We start from the raw sequence: 19922 nt of genomic DNA, 5'->3' as shown, positions 1-19922 counted from the left end.
TAGACCCTACCTAGCTACCCTACCTATACCTATACCTAGTCACGTGCTACCCTACCTATACCTATACCCAGTCACGTGCTACCCTACCCAAACCGTTTGGGTAGGGTACCTCATGTACCCTACCTAGTTCCTACCCATAAATCACGTGACTATACCTATACCCTACCCTACCCTACCCATCCGCCAGCCTAGCTAGCCGGTTACATTAGCTTAGCCGGCTTGGCTTAAGCTAGATATATATTATCTACGCAGTTAACTAGATGTCTAGTTAACTTGTGCATGCTTTTTAGCAAAAGTTGTTAGGAAGTAGATATCCTTTATTGTCCTTTGGCCAGACTACTACAACAATTGCCACAGCTAAGTCTGCCGCAAGAGCCGCTGCGGCCACGCGTATTGTTGTTGTTGTTGTTGTTGTTGTCACCCCTAGAATAGTGCTTGGCTGAGGAGTAAGCTGCCTTGATGGGATTGTTGCGACAAGCCTCATTAAGCAACTTAGCACACATCTTGGTGATATCTAGGAGGTGGTTGTTGTGCAGATCAGCCTGGCGCTGTTAGGCGTAGTCTGGGTACAACGTGTTAATGGCGAGGATGAACTAATAGATGGCTTGTCTGTTAGAGAGCTTGCAGTCCTTTATCTAAGTAAACTTGGCAAGTCCTGCCTTAAACTTGTTAATAAATGTAATAACGTACCTCACGGGCGAGTGGCCGGCCCGGGCGAGTGACCGGATTTTGCCAAGACCACATCAAACTTCAACTTCTCTTGCATATTACAGCAAGTACTATAACTTGCAGTATACAGCACTAATCTACAGTATCTTGTGCATCTTTTATGCACGTTTGGGCGTTATGCCCTGCCTTACTACACCTGCTATAGCGTTGTAAAGACTAAGTGCCTAGTTTAACACGCCTCTTCTTGCTTACCTTCTTCCTATTACTACAGGCTTTAAACTCCTTTAGGGTAGTTAAGCGCACTCCTTTACTAATAGTAAGAGTCCCCTCCCTCTAGATCTACTTCCTCTTGTGTGATTTACAGCGTGTGGCAGCCTCTTTAGCAGCTTAAAGCTCTGCAACCTAGTTGCGCACTAAATCTAGTAAATGCGCCATTATCTCTACGCCCTTAGTGAGCTAATTAAGAGCATTAACTATTAAAGTTAGAGAGCTATTGCTATATTATTAAATCCTCTCTAAAATAAGCTTTAATTACAACCTAAAATCTAGGGTGTTCTGTAGGGTTTAAGAGTGCCACGTACTCTTATCTATAGTAGGTAGGAGTGGAGTATATAGGCGCACTTTAAGCTTTAATATTATAGCCTCTAGATTAAAGAGGACTAAGCTAGCACCTCTAAATCTACCCTAGATATTGCTCCTAGTAATAGAGGCATTAAAAGCTCCTTTAAAGCATAGTAAAAACTTAAGTTTTGTAATGCAAGTAATCTTGTTGCGCATTAGCAGCTTAGCTTAGCAACTATAGGCCTTCTTTATTAGGGCAAAACAACCTACGTTAAGCAGCTGCAACAGGTGTAATAAGTGTAGAGGCATATACAAGGTAATAATCTTATATTCTTTATAGTACTAGTAGAACTTAACTAAATTGTGGCTCTTATAGCTGTCTAGAATAAGCAGCTAATAGATACTAACAGTGCGCTCCTTTGTATGCTTATTAAAGTGCTTTACCTACTTAACAACAAGCTTGTTATTAGTCTAGCTGTTCTTAAAGATAGTAATAACCTAGTTGTAAGGTAAAGACAGCTCCTTATACTAGGCAGAGAGGTAGTGCTTGCCTTAGAAGATAATAAAGGGTAGGATACTCTATCCTAACATGTTAATACCCTAGATAATGCTAGTCTACCCTTAGTCACCCTGCTATAATATTTTTAGTCTTCTACAACGCTCTAAGCTTGTAACAAAGATCTTGGGCTTGGGAAACGATCGACAGGAAAACGCACCAATTGCTCAATCCTTCTTAAATCTTGCATGATGAATCAAATTCAGATAAAAAATCGAAAACAGTGCGGAGTTCGAGAGAACGGTACACAGACAGTAGGATAAGTCTGTACTTCAATCTCGGTTGTGCATGCAGCGCTAGCAGCTCTCAAAGCCGCAATCACAATGGAAGTCAGTCTGTACCGCAGTCCTGACAAGCCACTCAATTCTCTTGCCGCCAATCGTGATCGCGACGAGCAGCTAGTGTGGTTCGGTAGGGAACAGGCTGCACTGGTAGTGCAGCAACTGCAACTGAAGTCGGACGGGTGAGGTAGTCTTTGTCCCACTGGGAGCAGGAACAGCGAGCGCTTCCACTGCACGCCGCAGAGGTAGCAGAACTCGTGCTTTCATCGGCAGCTATAAACGTCAGGCTTGATCATTCCAATGATCGTGATACGCACATCATATGGAAGAAATATTGAGCCAGCTTCACCATGTTGTTGCACTTTGTGCGCTGCTGCCATTTTCTGCGCTTTGCGGCATCCACAAGAACTTGTACATGCGTATCGCTGGGCCACAGACCGGTATGACTCCTTGGTTCTTATACTACACGCAAGTCGTGCTCTTGCAGAACAGGCAGGCACCAATGTCGTTCTCGATATCCTTCGGTCAAATGAATTTGGAACATTCCGCATCAGCGCAGTGGATGGGGTTGACCGTAGTCAGCTCCTCGACCTTGAGATCGAAACCCTTGATGATCTCTGTCGGCAGCAAAACGAGGCAAATCTTCAGAGTGACAAACAGCTTGCAGCACCGCGGTGGGAACGATGTCGGGCTCGAGATTGCGCAGGTGAAGAGATCCAGGAGACAAGTGCGGCAATATATGTGGTCGTGTTGTAGGAGAAGCGTGATCTTTGTTGGAGCAATATCCATATCAGCATTGCACTTGACTATGCCCTCCGAACCTAGTGCCCCATGTTGTACCTGCTTTGCTTCGACAATGCGAGCGTTGTGGAGAGGCGCGCGATTGGCGACTACGGCCTGAGCAGGTCCTTTTTCGAGAGCGGGGTGGACATTGATTCTATCAAACGCAGAAGCATACAGCTCTTTACCCATATCTCATTGCGTGTAGTGCTCGCAGTCGTCTGCCTTGTCGAGCTGAGCTTCGTAATCCGCACCGAAGGCGGCATCCGCGGCGCTGATCGGCATTTCGGCTAGCTTGATGGCGAGCTGGTGGTCGCTTACTGCTTGATTTTCGTCATTCAGAAGCTTCTTGAAGGCGAGTCAACTCGTTCGTTACATTCAACCTTGAGAATGCTGATGCCCAGTACTTGGCCTTCCAAGATTGTGAGCTGCTGGTTCAAGCCGCGCTTCATCGTCTCGAGACAGACGTTCGTCACCTTGCGCGGTTTCTTTTTCGTCGAAGAGACTTACAAGTAGATCTGGGACGCGATCGAAGTGAAAGTGAAAGCGCCTCGATGGCGTGCTTTGACATCGGGAATGCGGTGGGCGATCTTCGCATATGGAAAACTTCGGCAAGATGAGGGCTCCTGCAGATCTCGAATCTATATCATGACTAGTGGGACAGCAAGCATTGGCATCTGAACTTGCTTGTTGCTGGAATAGAAAGCGCATCCACGACAAGACGCCAGCGCCAAAACTTCCATTTACCCGGCAAAGCAACACGTTCAAATGTTGAATGTGTGAATTACTGGTCTTTTTCATGCTTCTATGTCACGGGCGTTGTAGCCCTTGTTACGCTGGCCTACTTGCCGGTCGCCCAGATCCATTTCTATGCTAGTCTCATACCCGTTCATCTACGCGTGCACGAATGTGGCTTCATGCCGTGATGTTCTAAGCTTTGTAATTTGTCTGTGATGTTTCGAGTCTGCTCATAGATTATGTACCAATCGAGCGATTCACTCCTTGCGCAGGATTGAGAGAGCTAAAATGCACTGTGCGTGCACTCTCACCTTTGAAGAGAGCTTTCACCTGCCTTCACCCCAGTGCCGCACACTCGGGCTCTAGAAGGGCCCTCGACCCTCAAAAACCTCGTGCGCGAATCCTCGACTCCTCCCCCTTACCAGTACGCATTCGCATCTCAACCGTGAGCAGTCTGCACCTTCTTACAACACACAACAGCTTTAGACTAGTACCGCGCACTTTCCATCGACCATCTTCGCACTTTCCCCAAACTTCTCCTCTCTCACCACTACAACCCCGATACAGATTAGCGATGAGCAACCCCACCACCTGCTGGGCTGCAAAGTCTACAGACAACAAGTCAACACAAGTCCCAGTGTCCGTCGCTGAGCCGGCAATCACGAGCGCCACACCGAATGATTGCACGGTCCTGAAGTGCAGGCTGTCTCCTCCCCATTCAGGACTCTCGACCGACGAAACCCCACGCGCCACCACAAACGGTGTCAAGAAGAGTAAATTGGCCGACACCGATGGCGAAGATGACTTATTGATGTCGTTCGCCTTGCCCAGCCGAGTGAAGGAGCTTGAGAACGTTGTTGCCGCCAAGGATGCTCGCATCACCGATCTCGCGACTGCGGTACGAGAGAAGGACGCTCACATGACCAGAATGGAGTCCGCCTTCAACGTACAGACGCAGCGCCTCGCCAGTATCCAGTCTATCGCTGACGCATCCGCCAATAAGATCGCGGGGCTGGACCAGGAGAACCACAAGCAATTCCTTCATGTCCAAAAGTTGGTCGCTGAGGTCGATGAGAGGGACCGCCGTATCGCAGCTCTGGAGACTGAGGTAGACGAGCAATGCGCCATGATTGCTCAGTTGGATGCGGTCGGCAGCTCGACACAAGTCTCTTCGCACGATCCACTATCAGATGCGGAGGCGGTTGCCCCTTCACGAACACCAGCAGTGAAACTCGAGGCTCTGCACGAGGCGACCGAGGCGACCGAGGCGACCGAGGCGACCAGGTACGCCCAGACTGCGGCGCAGACAATCACAAAGGCAGCCTCTACCGACACCGACACCTCAGTCAGCCCCTCTTCAAAGACAACTCCTGCCACCAAGGCAGCTGGCCCGGCCGTGAACCTCTCCGCGTTCCCAGTCTTCGCAACCCTGACTACGGTCAAGCACACGGCTCCACCACCTCCGGCGCCCAAGCTGAAGATGCCTGTCGACATGTCGAAGTTTGCGAAGAAGCCAGCGGGGAAGACAGTCGCGCCTAAGAAGAAGGTAAAGGCTACGTCAGAAGAGGCTACTAAGAATAGTCCAGCACCTGCGATTGACCCCACCTCAGACATTCGCACAAAGCGCCGTGAGGAGCGTGCTCTGTTTGCCAATGGTTCCAAGGTCCAGGTCAAGATGGGTGACACGAACCTTGCCACTCTGCCAAAGTACGTGGTGATGCAGTGCTCGCACAAGGCCTTCAAGCACTTCACGGATTACCCAGACGCAACCACTTTCGTTCTACCAGCGAGATCAATGGACGAAGTTGCTGCAAAGGCGCACTTGGATTGGATGAAGGAGATGACCTATCAGGGTCGTGTATACTCCATCAACCTACACTCTGATGAGAAGTTCGACGACAAGAATCTCCAGATCTGCCGTGCCTCTCGTGTCCTCGGTCTCAACAACATGTATGTTGGCCACTTCACCAAGATCTTCTGCGATCGTATTCGCTCCAACACCGCTTCTTACGAGTTTCTGAACAAGATCGTCGCATTTGCCTACCCAGAGAATGATCCTCTCTACGATTGCCTCGCCAACAACTTGGCCAACCTCCGCACACGTAACGCTGCACAGCAGTTTGCTGAGCTCGAGGCTCTTCTCAAGGAGCACACGGGTCTCAAGGCTAGGGTTGAGAAGATTGAGGAACGTATCCGCAAGAAGCAAGAGGGTGCCAAGGTGGCCAATGGTCCAACAGTGGTCCACGCCGGCAAGCAGATCTAGTGGCTTTGATAAGGCTCACAACATGTCAGTGTATTATGGCGCATTTTGTTTAGCATTTCGGCGATTCTGTGAGTATTTACACAGGCGAGGTTCGGTAGCCACATCGACGTTTGGGTGCCACACGTGTGTAACCACAAAGTGGACGGTTACCGTGTTCGTGCGCGTGATGCGCAGACTTCCTTAATAAAACAGCCCTTTTTAGTAATCTTCGATAAAGTGTATAACTTCTCAAATAAAAACTATGTAACAAAACTTCTCACACTAAAGCTATAATGTTGCGGTATCAAGGGCAAATGTATAAACAAGTGTATTGTGTTGTTCTGTGTTCTTGTTCTGCTCGTATCTTTGCTCTCCAAGGCTCGCTGCGGGGTCTGTTTTGATGACGTGTTTGTGATGTAGCTGAGGTAAGAGGTTCTCATCAACATGAGGAAGCAGCACCAGACCACCGCCAACAACAAGTGATCTCCTTCTCCTCTCAACCGTTACATAGCAACTTCTGCCTACCACTCAATGTAGAGACAAAGGACAAGTTCGCCATCACCCTGCAGCTGGGAGACAAGGAAGCTGACAGCAACATCAGCAGCTCGCTATTCTCTGTGCGAAAGCTCGTCGCCGCGCAGGGGCTCAACGCGGCATTTGGTCAGTCCGACCACCGCAAGCGCAAGAGAGCAGATGAGGAGTGGTCGTTGAACAAGAGGCGGCGGACAAGCACTGACAACGCAATCTGTCAATGAATTATGCCGGTGAAATGAATGGCGAATACTGCCTTTTCGCACTGCAAAATTCAACTAGTTCAGAAATACTGACAATCGAGAAATGCCCAATGTTCTTTTGGTCATCTCTGCTAACGTGGTCCACCACCGAGCGGATCACCCCACCGAGCGAATCACTCTGCCAAGACCACAACGCTTTCTACTATCAATTACAATGGCTTAACTAGTTAATCTTGAATTACTTTCCTGTGCAGATAGAGTTATACTTGCTACCCAAGCAATGAAATCTAACGCGTCACTAAGCCAGCGACGCGCTGCTGCTATCTACAAGGTTCCTCAAAGTACACTTAGCCATCAAGGCGCTGGAAGAACCCCACGACGCAATACCTACCCCAACTCATCTAAGCTTCAGAAGCATGAAGAGGAGGCAGTTATACAATATATAAGGAAGCTTGACGCTAGAGGCTTTGCCCCTACGCTTAGCCACGTACGTGGAATGGCTGACCAGCTACTAGCTAAGCGTAGTGGTGGCCAGGTTGGGGAGAACTGGGCCTATAGGCTGATCCAACGCCAGCCTGAGGTCAAATCTCAGGTGACTCGACTCTGTGATCACCAGCAAGTCCTCTGCAGTAATCTAGCTATTATTAGCCCCTAGTTTAACCTTGTACGCAACGTCAAAGCTAAGTATAGTATCCTAGATTAAGACACGTACAACTTTAATAAGACTAGCTTCTAGATAGGCGTTAGGGGGTCTGTAAAGGTAGTCACAGCCTCTAAGAGGCGCCTTAAGCTACTTAGGGTTTAGCCTAGTGACAGGGAGTAGGTGACGTTAATTGCTGCTATTAACGCCACAGGATAGGTTATCCTACCCTTTATTATCTTTAAAGCTAAGAACTATAACTAGGCCTAGTATTATAACCCTTAGGATTAGAGAATAGGGGTTAGTAATAATAGATAGACAACAAATAAGCTTAGGCTTGCCTAGCTACAGCACTTTATTAAGCACACAGAGTTTAAGAAAGTAGGTAGTTATAGACTACTAATTCTTAATAGCTATAAGAGCTACAAGTTACTTACCTTCTAGGATCTTTGTAAGGAGAACAATATTATTACCCTCTATATACCCCCTTACACCTCACACATCCTTTAGCCACTTAATGTAGGTTGCTTTGCCCCCCTAAAGCGTGCGTACAAGGAGGAGATCTAAGTCTTAGTAAACTGCTATATTAACTACATTAACAAGAAAGCCTTCCTAGCTGCACTTACCCTAGTATTTAACTAGGCCTTCTTAAAGGACAATATCCTATTAAGCTTTAGAGCAACTAGCTTAGTTCTAGATAACCTAGAGGTAGTGCTATTAAGACTTAAAGTGAAGCCTCTAACACTAATACTACCTTTACCTAGGAGTACCCCTTAGCAGCCTAAAACACTAAGCAACGCCTAGGAAATAGAGGCTTAAATAACACTAATTCTTAAGAGGATAAGGGACTATAGGAGTTCCTTACCTAAGTCTATTCTTAAGATAGTGCTGTAGGTTAAAAAGGGGTTAACTTTAAAGGTACACTCACACACGTTGCTTAAAGCTTAGATAGATAGTCTTAAGTAAGCAAATTAGGCTGCTTCTAAGCGTAAAAAGCGTAAGAAGAAGCAAATACAGAAGGGGGGGACTCTATTACAGGTAGAAGCAGGGGTAATAGTTACCTAAAAGGATGCTGAGGTTCAACTTGAAGTAGAGAGGCGTGAGGGGAGAGTGCAGGCAGGTCACAGGTGCTAGCAGCAGGGGTATTCTGCGCTGCAGGAGGTGTGGCAACACAGGACACAACAAGCGTACATGCAAGAAAGATAAAGTAGAGATAGGCGATTAATTTAAGCTATTACGCACTATTATATCTTGCTGTTGTGTTGAGTTATTCACGTTCAAAGATATATAGTTGCATTTGGTGATTCGCTCGGTGGGGTGATCCGCTCGGTGGTGGACCACGGTACTCGCAATCAGATGTTGTTGAGCCACAGTGTCACAAGCGAAGCATCCTTACCACCGTTGTTGGATAGCCTCGTCTTCTGGATCCGAATCAGACATGTCGTGCCATGGTCAAATCAATGGAATGTTTCCGTCTCCCTTTGAGTCCATCCCAATGATCGCCTGTCAAGTCTCATGTCCTCAATGCAGAGGCCTGCCAAGAAACACTCGTGACGCGCACAAAGGTAAGCGACACTGAGGCTTCGTTTTGTGCAAGATGGGGATAATCGGCGGAGTCAGGTACCCACGAGTCAGCGACGGCTAACGACAGCTAGTGCTGCAACGGGCCGGCCCATTGGTCCCCGGTGGAGCCCAACCAGCCAACCCCGCAGTCAGCCAATGAATGGAGTGGAGTTGTTCATGGGCCCACATTGGTATATGAGGAGGATGTGCTCGTCATGTTGATGCAACAGCCTGGTCAACAAGGCTTTGTAAGCAAAGGACAGATAGAGGATACTACAGGAAGATCCTAAGGTAATTAACGCGTGGTTTATGCTAGTAGAGGGTACTAAGGCTAAGTATAGCATCCACAACAACAACGTGCATAACTTTAATAAGACTAGGTTCTAGATAGGCGTGATAGAGTTAATGAAGGTTGTCACAGGCGCTAAGAGACGTGCTTAACCTAAGCTTATTCAGCTAGGCAATTAGGAGTAGGTTACATTTATACAGAGCATCTACGCTGCTAGATATGCGACCCTGCCTTTTATTATCTACAAAGGACACATCTACATCTCTGCCTAGTACAAGGAGACAGATATACTGCATAATTAGAAGCTCTCTATCTCTAAGAACAGCTAGACAAATAATATGCTTAGTCCTAAGTAGTTAAAGCATTTTAACACGCATATAAGAGCGCTTTAGGTAGGGGGGCTACAGGCTACTTATCTTAGACAGCTATAAGAGCCACCTTAACTAGGATTTTAAGGACTACTGCCTAGAGAATAAGATCCTTACTCTTTGTATGTGTAAAGTTATAAGTCTAATAACGCTCTACGAACAGTGACCTAATACCACTAGGATACGGTTCCAGCGACTTATGACCATGGCCCTTGTTGCATAGCATAAGCTTACACTAAACTGCTACTAAACCCTTATATATAAGGAGCAAGGAACTGTAGCATTATAAAGTAGTTTTTCTATATCCTTTTATACAAGACCTATAGGTGTAGAGAATATATCCTGGTGTTCTTATTATCCTAGCACTCCTATATGCCTCGTAGCGGATTCACACCTATTCCGGATATCTGTCTTCTTGCCTGCGTCGTCACAATAAGACTTTGTTCTTATAATCTTTCTCTAGCGTATTTCCTTCTTAGGTATAGCGCTATACTTACCTAAGCATTGTAATTGTAATCTTCTAGAAGAGAGGATTAGAATAGTGTGCTTACAAAGCCTGTATCTCCTCTTGTTCTTAAGATATGCTGTTCTCTATTTTTAGTAACGTACTCCACAAGCGAGCTGGCCACCCAAGCGAGCTGGCCACTTTTGCCAAGACCACACCAATACTGCACCTACTTTAGAACATTACAGCACACAACTATAATATATTATACTACACAGTATACTAAACTAGTCTATAGTACTCTGTGTATCTTTACTACGTATTTACGTGTTGTGCCCTGTCTTGCTACATGTGCTACAGCGCCTTAGAGACTAAGTGCTCCTATTAACACGCAACCTCTTCTTTGCCCTCTTCCTATCACTACAGGCCTTAAACTCCTTTAGAGTAGTTAGCTGCACTTCCTTAGCAAAGACTAGAGTCCTCTCTTGCTGTAATTGCTTCCTTTTGTGTGATTTACAACGTGTGGCAGCCTTGTTAGCTGCCTGTAGGTTAGCAACCTAGTTGCGCACTAAAACTAGTAAATGCGCTATTAGCTCTGTGCCTTTAGTAAGCTAATTAAGAGTGTTAACTATAGACATTAGCAAGCTATTAGCGTATCTCTAAATCCTCTCTTAAATTAGCTTTAATTAAGACCTAAATTCTAGGGTGTTACTTAGTGTTTTAGACTCCTACGTACTATTGTCTATAGTAGGTGGTGTTAGTGTGCGCAGCTGTACTTTAAGCTTTAATAGCACAGCCTCTAGGTTAAGTAGGACTAGGCCAGCACCTCTAAATCCTCCCTAGATGTTGCTCTCTGTGATTGAGGCATTAAAAGCTGCTTTAAAGCACAGCAAGAACTCAAGTTTAGTGATGCAAGTAATCTTGCTGCGCATCAGCCACTTGGCTTGGCGGCTATAGGCCTTCTTTAACAGGGCAAAACAGCCTATGTTAAGTGGCTGCAGTAGGTGCAACAAGTGTGGAGGCATACACAGGGTAATAATCTTGTGTTCCTTGTAGTACTAGTAGAATTTAACTAAGTTGTGGCTCTTGTAGCTGTCTAGAATAAGCAGCTAATAGCTGCTAATAGTGCGCGCCTTTGTGTGCTTAATAAAGTGCTTTAACTACTTAATTCTAAGCTTATTATTAGTCTAGCAGTTGTTAGAGACATTAAGAGCCTAGTTATTAGGTATACTAGGCTCCTTATACTAGGCAGAGAGGTAGTGCTTACTAGAGAAGATAATAAAGGGTAGGATAGACCAGCCCTTTGCGCAGATGCCTTATATAATACTTGTTGCGGTATGAAGAGCAAAATGCATATAATGAGTGTATTGTGTTCTGTTCTGTTCTTGTCGTTGTGTCTATGTTCTCCAAGGCTCGCTGCGGGGTTTGTTTTGATGACGTCTTTGTAACGCAGCCAAGGTAAGAGGTGCTCAACAACATGAGGAAGTAACACTAGACTACCACTAACAACACGTAATCTGCTTCTCCTCTTAACTATTACACACCCCCTTATCCTGTAGTCACTTTGCAACAGAAGGATGAACCCCTTAGCTATTATTCTCTATCTTACAAACCTTTAAGTGAATGTCTATAAGCTATAGTTGCTGTATAAATTTGATATGCTTCTAATAAGGAAGAATCTTCGTCATGCTGTTAGCAGGCATCTGGCTTGTAGGCCTCTAGTGGATGTAGAGTTAATTCTGCTTAACCTCCTGGCAGATCTAGTTCTGATAAATATTAACGTGTTTAAGCTTAGTACTAAGCTTGTCCTGCTCCTTTGTAACTATGCCCACAGTCTGTTAGTTGTTACACTAAATAATAGGCGTCTAGTTAAGCTTTAAAGACAGTCCTTTAAACAAGCAGCACCACTCCTCTATCTCTAATCTAGCAAGTGAGAGAGCAAGCAGCTCTGCTTCTGTTGTTGATTTTATAACAGTGCGTTGAAGTGTTGACTTCCAGTCAACAGTCATACCAAACAGCTGAAATACGTATCCTTGAGAGCTTCGGCGCGTCTCAACGTCGTCAGCAAAGGAGGCATCAGATGCTCCAAAGAAGATAGGATCGCGATAGTCCTGTGGCGAAGTGAGGTGCTCTTGTATCTCTGCCTCGTCAGTGGCTTGAGCCTGCAGGGCTCGATACTTTGTCTCCAGAATGTGACGCCACACCCTTCGAATAGATTCGACGTGTGCTTGGCCAGGGTTGGTCAAATGTGAAGCGTGGATAACGTGAGCGCGAGCCAGATCAGGTCGGGTATACTGCGTGAGGTAGGCAAGGTAGCCTACAAGCTCTTGATAGGTCTTCTTCTAAGCTTTGTTTGGTTCCTTAAGAGATTGTTCTAGGTAATTTACTAGCATAGGCACCTCTAAAGGGCGGCTAGTAGAGATAATGTTGTACTTAGCAGCAACCTTGTTAATGTAAGTGTCCTAAACTAAGTAAATTGTGTGTGCGCTAAGATCTTGAACAACGTGTATGCCTAAGAACTACTTAAGTTCTCTAAGGCATTTTAGGCTATAGTGCTTATTAAGCTTCCTCTTAAACTCTTAGTGTAGATGTTTGTTAGATAGGTGGAAAGCTATGACGATATCGTCAACGTAGACGAACATGATCAACTAGCTGTTGACGTAGACGCATGGAAACCCTGGTATAGGCGTTATGCCCAGAGACTTCAGCGTCTCTCTCAGGTCCTTGTACCATAGCAGTGGTGATTCCTTCAGTCCGTACAGGGCTCTCAGTACCTGTAGAAGCTCTCCATCTCTCTTGAACCCATCAGGTGTCTGAGCGTAGAGCTTTCGATTGAGTGTAGCGTTGAGAAACGCGTTCAGTACGTCGTACTGAAGTAGCTCTAATCCGAATTGATTGGCTATTGCGATAAGTGCTCGAAATGTTTGAGCAGCTAGTGTAGCAGCGTAGGTGTCTCTGTATGGCTGTTGTAGGTCGCCACGGACGACAAGTCGTGCCTTGAATCAATAGAGGTAACTGTCCTCATCGAACTTGTATGTGAATACCCACATCAGGGGTAACACCTCTGCATCAGCAGTCTCTGCTGTCTGTGTTGTCTTGGCAAAGCAGCCTTTGCCCCAGATCTCGTAATACTCTTTCTAAGCAGCTTGTCGAAATTACTCTCCAAACAGATGAGATTCGAGCTCTGAATATGATCGCAGAGCTCTTGGCACTTGCGAACGATGTATTTTTGTAGTTAGCTCAACCTTCAAGGCAGTTGAGAAAGCCTTAAGGTAGTCGTTGACTGATGCTCTGTATGAGACAGCGTGAGAGTGCCATCGCTCTGGTGCCTGGAGATCAGCATTTCGTCTTGTACGCCGCGGGCCTTTAATGACGTTGTCTGTGCTGAGATTAAGGTTTTGACGTCTTGGAGCGTTGTTCTCATGTTAATCAGGTATATAGCCTTCAAGCTAGGTTGCAGAAAGGTCTTTATTTCGCGATTCGTGTGGTTGCTGTTCGTGAGCTAATTGCTTATTAAGAGCATATTGCTCTTGTTCTAATTCTAAGGACAGAGAATTAGTTTGTCTGTCTTGTTAATTATAGATTAAAGTTTCTAGAGTCAGCAATCCTCTATTGTTCTGCTCCTTATTCTGTTCTGTTACTTCACCCCCTATCTGAGGCTCCGTGAGCGCAGATGTGTGAGCAGGCTGCTGTTGACGGCGTTGTTAAGTCATTAAAAGATCTTCTATTACTATATTGTTAGGCTTAAGCTCCTTAGGAAATGCTAGAAGCTTAACAACTTCTACAATTACTAATTCGTGAGCGTATCCTTGTAGTCCTTTGTAGAACTTTGTAGGTTTAAAGACAATATCTCGTGTGTGTATAACCTGGTCCTTAGTAGGAAGCCAGATCCTAAAGATGTTGGTTGAGTCGTAGCTAACAAGGTGGCTAATCAGTGCTCTCAATTTGAGCTTGTCCGCGCGCTTTAGCGAGCGGTTGAGTACGTAGGCTCGACATCCAATTGGACGCATGTGTTGAACCTTTGGTTTCGTCTTCCATACAATCTCGTACGGTGTCTTCCACTGCAGCGCTTGAGTTGGTGTCTGGTTGAGGACGTATGCTGCTGTTCGAATCAGCTCATGAGCCAAAGACTTTGGCAGTCCTGCTTGGATCCTCATGGCTCTAGCTCGGATGACAAGGAGCGATCCCGCTCGCTCTGCCAGTCCATTCTGCTCCTCGGTATACTCGGCTCGTGGCTCGTATTGAATACCAAGGTCTTTGCAGAGTTCCTGTAGGAAGTTTGGTGATGTGCCATATCCACGGTCGTTGTCTGTCTTAACAGCTGTTACATTGCAGTTAAACACTTGCTATATGCTGCATACGTCTTAAACTAACTATTAACTTAGGAATAGTTTTAATTGCTGTAGGAAGGTTAACACTTTGTGCTATTTTAAGTATTAATTAATAGAGTGTCTAGCCTATTAATTGCTATTTAAGCAGGCTTCTCCTTAAGGTATTAATTAGATAATGTTAACAGAGATTTAATAGAAGGGCCTCTAAGCTTAGTCTTCCTATTATCTTTAAGATATCTGCTTTGTTAACTTTAACTCTGTATAGACAGTACAGAATTTATTATTATTGCCTTCTACAACAACTCTATTAATATTTAAGGTAAGCTTTTTAATTGCTTTCTTGCTAGGATAACCCCACATCTGATAGGCTGTCCTAGCATTAACTGTTTAATCAAGGCGTGGAGCCTTTGAAGGTCAGTAGGTTGTGCTAAAAGACGACAGCAAAGTCTGGCTTGGACGACGTGAGGCATCAGCGTCCACCAGCCAGTGCCCTCCATCGTGCTCCAAGTAGGCAAGAACTGATCCTGGATTGCCCTTGTACAGGAGATCACGTCCTAAATCAAAGTGTATATTAAGCTTCCTGCAGCGCGCCAAGCCAATCAGGCTTGTGACAAAGCCTTGGACGTAAGCAACGTGAGTGAGCTTTAGTGGTTGTACACCTGTTGGTGTATTTGCCATAAGCTCCATGCTTCCCCAGGCTGTTATCTGAACATGTCCTGTTCTAGCTCTAACAAAGTCAGTAGCAGCTGCGTTGTACTCTCTTGTCCATCCCTTCTAGTTCTTAGTGTTAATTACATGAGTGTTAGAGCCAGGGTCAAGGATCTATTGGTTGCTGAGCTTGCCAATATCCTCTTCCATGCTCACTGCTGTGTAGAGGTTGTCTTTCTTTTTCATGTTGTTGCAAGCTTTTATATTAACTTGCTTGTTATTCTAAGCATATAGCTCTTGCTTGTAATTTATATATCGTACAGTGTTAGCTGTATGTCTAGTGGGACAGTTGCCGTCGTCTATAGCAATACTCCCTCTATTCTCTTGCTGTTTTGCGCGCCACTTATTGAGCGCCTTGTTGAGCTTGTCTCTCAAGTCGTTGTCAGCGGCCAGGGCGGCATCAAGCTTCTTTTGGCCAATTGCGTTGGCAAAGGCCTTAGGTCTTCGTGGATGCTCTGTGTTGATCAACCAGCAGTCAACCCAGTAGTGCTGTAGGCCACATGGGCATTGCGGCTTGTGTTGCAGCTTGATCCTGTAACCATCCTTGTTCTGCTGCTGAGGCTTTGCAACATCGAGCTCCGCAGCCATTGAGCTGAGTCCTGTCGACAGCGGTAGCACACGCTTGAGGTAAGTGGTGAACTTGCTGACGTAGTCCTCCACTGATGGGATAGCAGTGCCAGCGTCCTCAAGATCGATCAGAGCTCGCAGGCCTGATGTGCCGTATTCTAGATCAATTGTTCTGCATGCAACAAGGAAGTCCTCCTGTGCTCTTGATCCTGTTGTCTCAGGAATCTCTGCAGAGATACACATGTTGGTGACCTCTACCCAGGAGCGAAGCCATTCCTCAATCTTCCTGCTGCGTGGCGGCGTCTAGAGAGATTTGTATCGTGCAATTAGATCGCGTTGTCGTGATGCGTCAGATGGTGCAAGATGCTTCTTGAGCGTCGTCAACCGCTTGTATGGCGTGTCCTTACTCTTAATTAAGTAAAGGTGCTTTGCAGCAATTGTCTTGCTAATCTCAGAGTTAAACTTAGCAAGAGCCTTCTTCTAACGCCTAAACTTAATGTCCTTGCGCTCCCATTGCTTGTACTCCCATTAGTACAGCTTCTGCTGCACAGCAGTAAGATGAGCAAGTGACGTAGCATTGTTGTTGTGATCCGTCAATTGAGGTTCAATTGGTGCCATTAACGTAGGCAAGACCGCTGCCTTCGTGGCAGGGTCAACGTACTGCCAGAGCTCGTTCTTCTGCGCAGTATCTTTTCGTATGAACAGCCACTTGTGCCAGTCGTCAGCTCGATCGAGGACAACTGTCACTTGGGTGACTGCAGGGTCTGACTCAGTAGTCATTGTAAGTTGCTCCGCACAGTATGATCAATCGTGATCTCAATCGTGGGTGCTAATTAGTTGTTGTGAGTGAGCGAGCTAACTAGTCGCAATCCGGGCTCATAACTGTTGCGGTATGAAGAGCAAAATGCATATAATGAGTGTATTGTGTTCTGTTCTGTTCTTGTCGTTGTGTCTATGTTCTCCAAGGCTCGCTGCGGGGTTTGTTTTGATGACGTCTTTGTAACGCAGCCAAGGTAAGAGGTGCTCAACAACATGAGGAAGTAACACCAGACCACCGCCAACAACACGTGATCCGCTTCTCCTCTCAACCGTTACAATACTAGTCCACTCTTAGTTGCCCTGCTGCACTGCCTCCAGTCTCCCTCAACGCTTAGAGCCTATAACAACAGCTCCTGTTAATATAACGCCTATTATAAAGCTAGACTTATTAAAGTTATAGGTGTCTTTATCTTGTATACTATACTTAGCTTTAGTATTCTCTACTAGTTAGAACTAGTCCCTAATTACCTTAGGATCCTTACACAGAGCTCTCTTATAGTTATACTTATAATTAAATTTAACTTTAAGCTCTAGCTAACGTTTTACAAAGTTGGTAGCCTAGTTCTTGCTAATATAGGGCTAGTGGCGCTCAGCAAGCAGAGAATTGGCTATATTCTCTACAATAGCAAGCCAGGGTGGGTATCCTCGCTCGTCTAGCTTCAATACATGCTGGACAATCACCTCCTCCTTAGTACTAGTTATCCTTATTATGTTAGGCTTGCAATTGCGTTGTGAAGAGGTTCTAGTAAGGCACGTGCCTAGGGTGCTTTAAGAGACCTAGTATATTGCTGCAGCGTGTTGCACGCTTAGTGTCGCGTCTTGCTAGATAGCCTAGAGGGCAAGCTGTATATCTGTTTTATTTAAAGGCTTTTTTACATTATTGCGTTGAGGCATTACAGGGAGAGTGAAGTTCGGTGTAGTCTTGGCAAAAGTGGCCAGCTCGCTTGGGTGGCCAGCTCGCTTGTGGAGTACGTTAAGCAAAATAACTCTAGTAAAAAATAGTAGAAGAGAAATTATAAGTGCCTAGTACTAGCTTAAACTTAGACATAGATATAATAAAGTATACCTATATAATATACAAAAAACAGAAAGCTCTAAATGTAGCTGTAGATATATACGAACACCTTAACACCTACTACTTAGCTATAGAAACTATAGAGAAGTAAGAGAGAAAATAAAGAACAGCCTACAGGAGACAAGGCTAACAATGCCTCTTCTCCTAGACACAAATAGGGGAATCTTAGCTATACTAGCTTTTATTTAAGAGACTAGAGTAGCCACACGCAAGTAGTACCTACAGCAGACAATAGACAACTAATTTCCTTTGTTTATAACTAGAGCATAGGCTCTTACTATATATCTACAAATCTATATGTACTATTCCCTTACACAGAAAAACTTGTAAATTAATAGAGCAGCCTTACTGCTCTTGTCCTATATAGCCTTAGACTCACACAGGACGTTAAACTAATTAATCAATCAATCAATCAATCAATCAATCAATCAATCAATCAATCAATCAATCAATCAATCAATCAATCAATCAATCAATCAATCAATCAATCAATCTACAATAAGAAGATAGCAGAAGAAAAGCGTGAGCAGCGGGCAAAGGAGAAGGCAGCGAGAGACCAGGCCAAGACAAAGGAGCGAGCAGCCATCAATGTTCGCAAAGAGCAAAGACGCAAGGATGAGGAAGCGTGCGACGCAGTAAAAGGTCTTAAATCGCCCTAAAGAGGCAATTGTACATCCTTAAAAGCTTCTGCAGTTAAACAGAAGACTGCGCGTTGTGGTGTAGGTGCCAGTAGTCACCTAAAGGCTGCGACGCCTCCTCTACCATGTAACGATGCAAGCAAGAAGAGAGATATCCGGAACAGGTGTGAATCCGCTACGAGGCATATGGGAGTGCTGGGATGATAAGAACATCAGGATATATTCTCTAACGTGCACGGCCTCGTAGTGCACACCGGCGCGTAATGCACACCCCACCAACATTGACGCCTACTTTGCACCCCCCATAACTCAACACCACGATGCCGCTAGAAGAAGCCCTTGCAGAGCTAGATACTTTAGGACCTAACGATACACTTTCGTACCAAGCTCTTGCCAAAAAATATAGTTGTTGCTGCTTAACTTTAACGCGCCGCCACCGCGGCGTATGCGCGTTGCGTGAAGACAAGGCAAAAGACCAGCTAGTTCTCCACCCACGCAATAAGGTAGAGATTGTACAGTACGTTAAATTGCTTACAGAGAGACACCTTATGCCTACAAGAAAGGTTCTTGTGAGAATAATCACGCCTCTGTGCAGGTGGCCGCCAAGCAATTAATAGATTTCTTGCTTCCTTCATCGTTACCCTAACGAACTCCTCACCGCCTGGTCAGCGCCTATAGAGAAGCAGCGTCACAACGCTGCTTTATATAATTCCTTTCGCCTCTATTTTAATCTCCTGCACAGTACAATAAAGCAGCATGCAATAGAGGTAGAGAACACGTACAATATGGATAAGAAGGGCTTCATAATTAGAGTGATTAGAAAGAGCGTTAGAATTTTTGACAAGAAGCTCTTTAGACTCTAGAGATTCAAGCTAGCATCTTATAATGGCAACAGGAAGTAGGTGACAGTAGTAGGAGCAGTAGGAGCTAATAGTTTTGCGTTGCTGCCTGCAGTTATTTTCCCTTTATCTTCCCTTACTGTGCAACACAGCTAGTTAAAGGAATTTAAAGCCAAGAAAGACTGCGTGCACTTTAGTACCTCACTAAATAGCTAGACAAATGATGCCCTTAGACTTGCCTGGCTTAAGCAGGTGTTTGATTGCTATACTAGAGTCAGAGCGCGAGGGAAGTACCGACTCTTGATCCTTGATGGTCACGGTAGCCACGTTACAAAGGCTTTTATTGAGTACGCTCATGCCAACAAGATTCTGCTACTTATATTCCCTCCGCATGCTACTCACGCGCTTCAGCCGCTTGATGTGGCGTGCTACAGGCCGTTGGCGCAGCACTACTCTGAAGAGCTCCTTCATCGCGGCCACACTACTGAGGGGTGGGCGCCTGTAGCTCAGAGCGACTTCTTCCCACTCTTCTGGGCAGCGTGGAAGAAGACCTTCACTAAAGACCTCATAGAAGAGGCCTTTAGGTGCACTGGGATCCACCCACTGGATGCCGACGTTGTCCTTAAGAGTTTCAAAAATACAACACCAAAGTCGCCTAGCACGACCCCAGAGCCGACTGGGCTTAAGCCTGCACCAGAACCACCTAGTTGGCGCAAGACTCAAAGGCTACTTAAGCGTGCAAGAGAAGAGGATATAACGGTTTTCGAAATACCATGTACATCACGTGCAGTGGCGAGGGGTATTCTTAGAACTTCAACGCATCACCCATAGGCTAATTCTGAGTGTATTTTGATGATTGCAGCTGTTTTCTTAACCTTCTATACACGCTTAACTTATTCATAAAGCTCTATCGCGACTCTCGCGACTGTTTTCTGGTGTTGTTGGGGCAGAGACTCCGCGTGGCAACCAACCCATGATGCGCGTCAACGGCAAACGTTTACCCGCCACCACGCAGCAAGCTGTAGTAGAGCATATAGCTGCTGTGGAGAAAGATTCCGAGGTTTCTGCTGCTTGCCAAG

The 19922-nt window shown here is 45.6% G+C and overlaps 4 protein-coding genes across 4 annotated transcripts; 3 read left to right on the top strand and 1 right to left on the bottom strand.

Moving 5' to 3' along the window:
• Positions 1–4159: 4159 nt before the first annotated feature.
• Positions 4160–5848, top strand: M421DRAFT_73766 (uncharacterized protein; the record flags this gene model as incomplete). The annotated part of the gene is made up of 1 exon (XM_033596985.1): positions 4160–5848. One exon carries the CDS (start codon positions 4160–4162, stop codon positions 5846–5848), a length of 1689 nt encoding a protein of 562 aa, XP_033444245.1.
• A 9171-nt stretch (positions 5849–15019) lies between these two features.
• M421DRAFT_9136 (uncharacterized protein) lies at positions 15020–15715 on the bottom strand (the record flags this gene model as incomplete). Its single annotated transcript, XM_033597938.1, has 2 exons — positions 15020–15118; positions 15167–15715. 2 exons carry the CDS (start codon positions 15713–15715, stop codon positions 15020–15022), a joined length of 648 nt encoding a protein of 215 aa, XP_033444244.1.
• A 2612-nt stretch (positions 15716–18327) lies between these two features.
• M421DRAFT_44010 (uncharacterized protein) lies at positions 18328–18582 on the top strand (the record flags this gene model as incomplete). The annotated part of the gene is made up of 1 exon (XM_033594644.1): positions 18328–18582. A coding segment is annotated over one exon (255 nt), but the record flags the coding sequence as incomplete, so codon positions are not given.
• Positions 18583–18633: 51 nt separating this feature from the next.
• Positions 18634–18867, top strand: M421DRAFT_73656 (uncharacterized protein; the record flags this gene model as incomplete). Its single annotated transcript, XM_033596978.1, has 1 exon — positions 18634–18867. A coding segment is annotated over one exon (234 nt), but the record flags the coding sequence as incomplete, so codon positions are not given.
• Between the last annotated feature and the right edge of the window lie 1055 nt (positions 18868–19922).

The sequence above is a fragment of the Didymella exigua genome (assembly GCF_010094145.1).
Source record: "Didymella exigua CBS 183.55 unplaced genomic scaffold M421scaffold_43, whole genome shotgun sequence".
NCBI lineage: Eukaryota > Fungi > Ascomycota > Dothideomycetes > Pleosporales > Didymellaceae > Didymella > Didymella exigua.
Note: the sequence above shows the minus strand (reverse complement) of the source record. Positions and strands in the feature narration are given on the sequence as shown.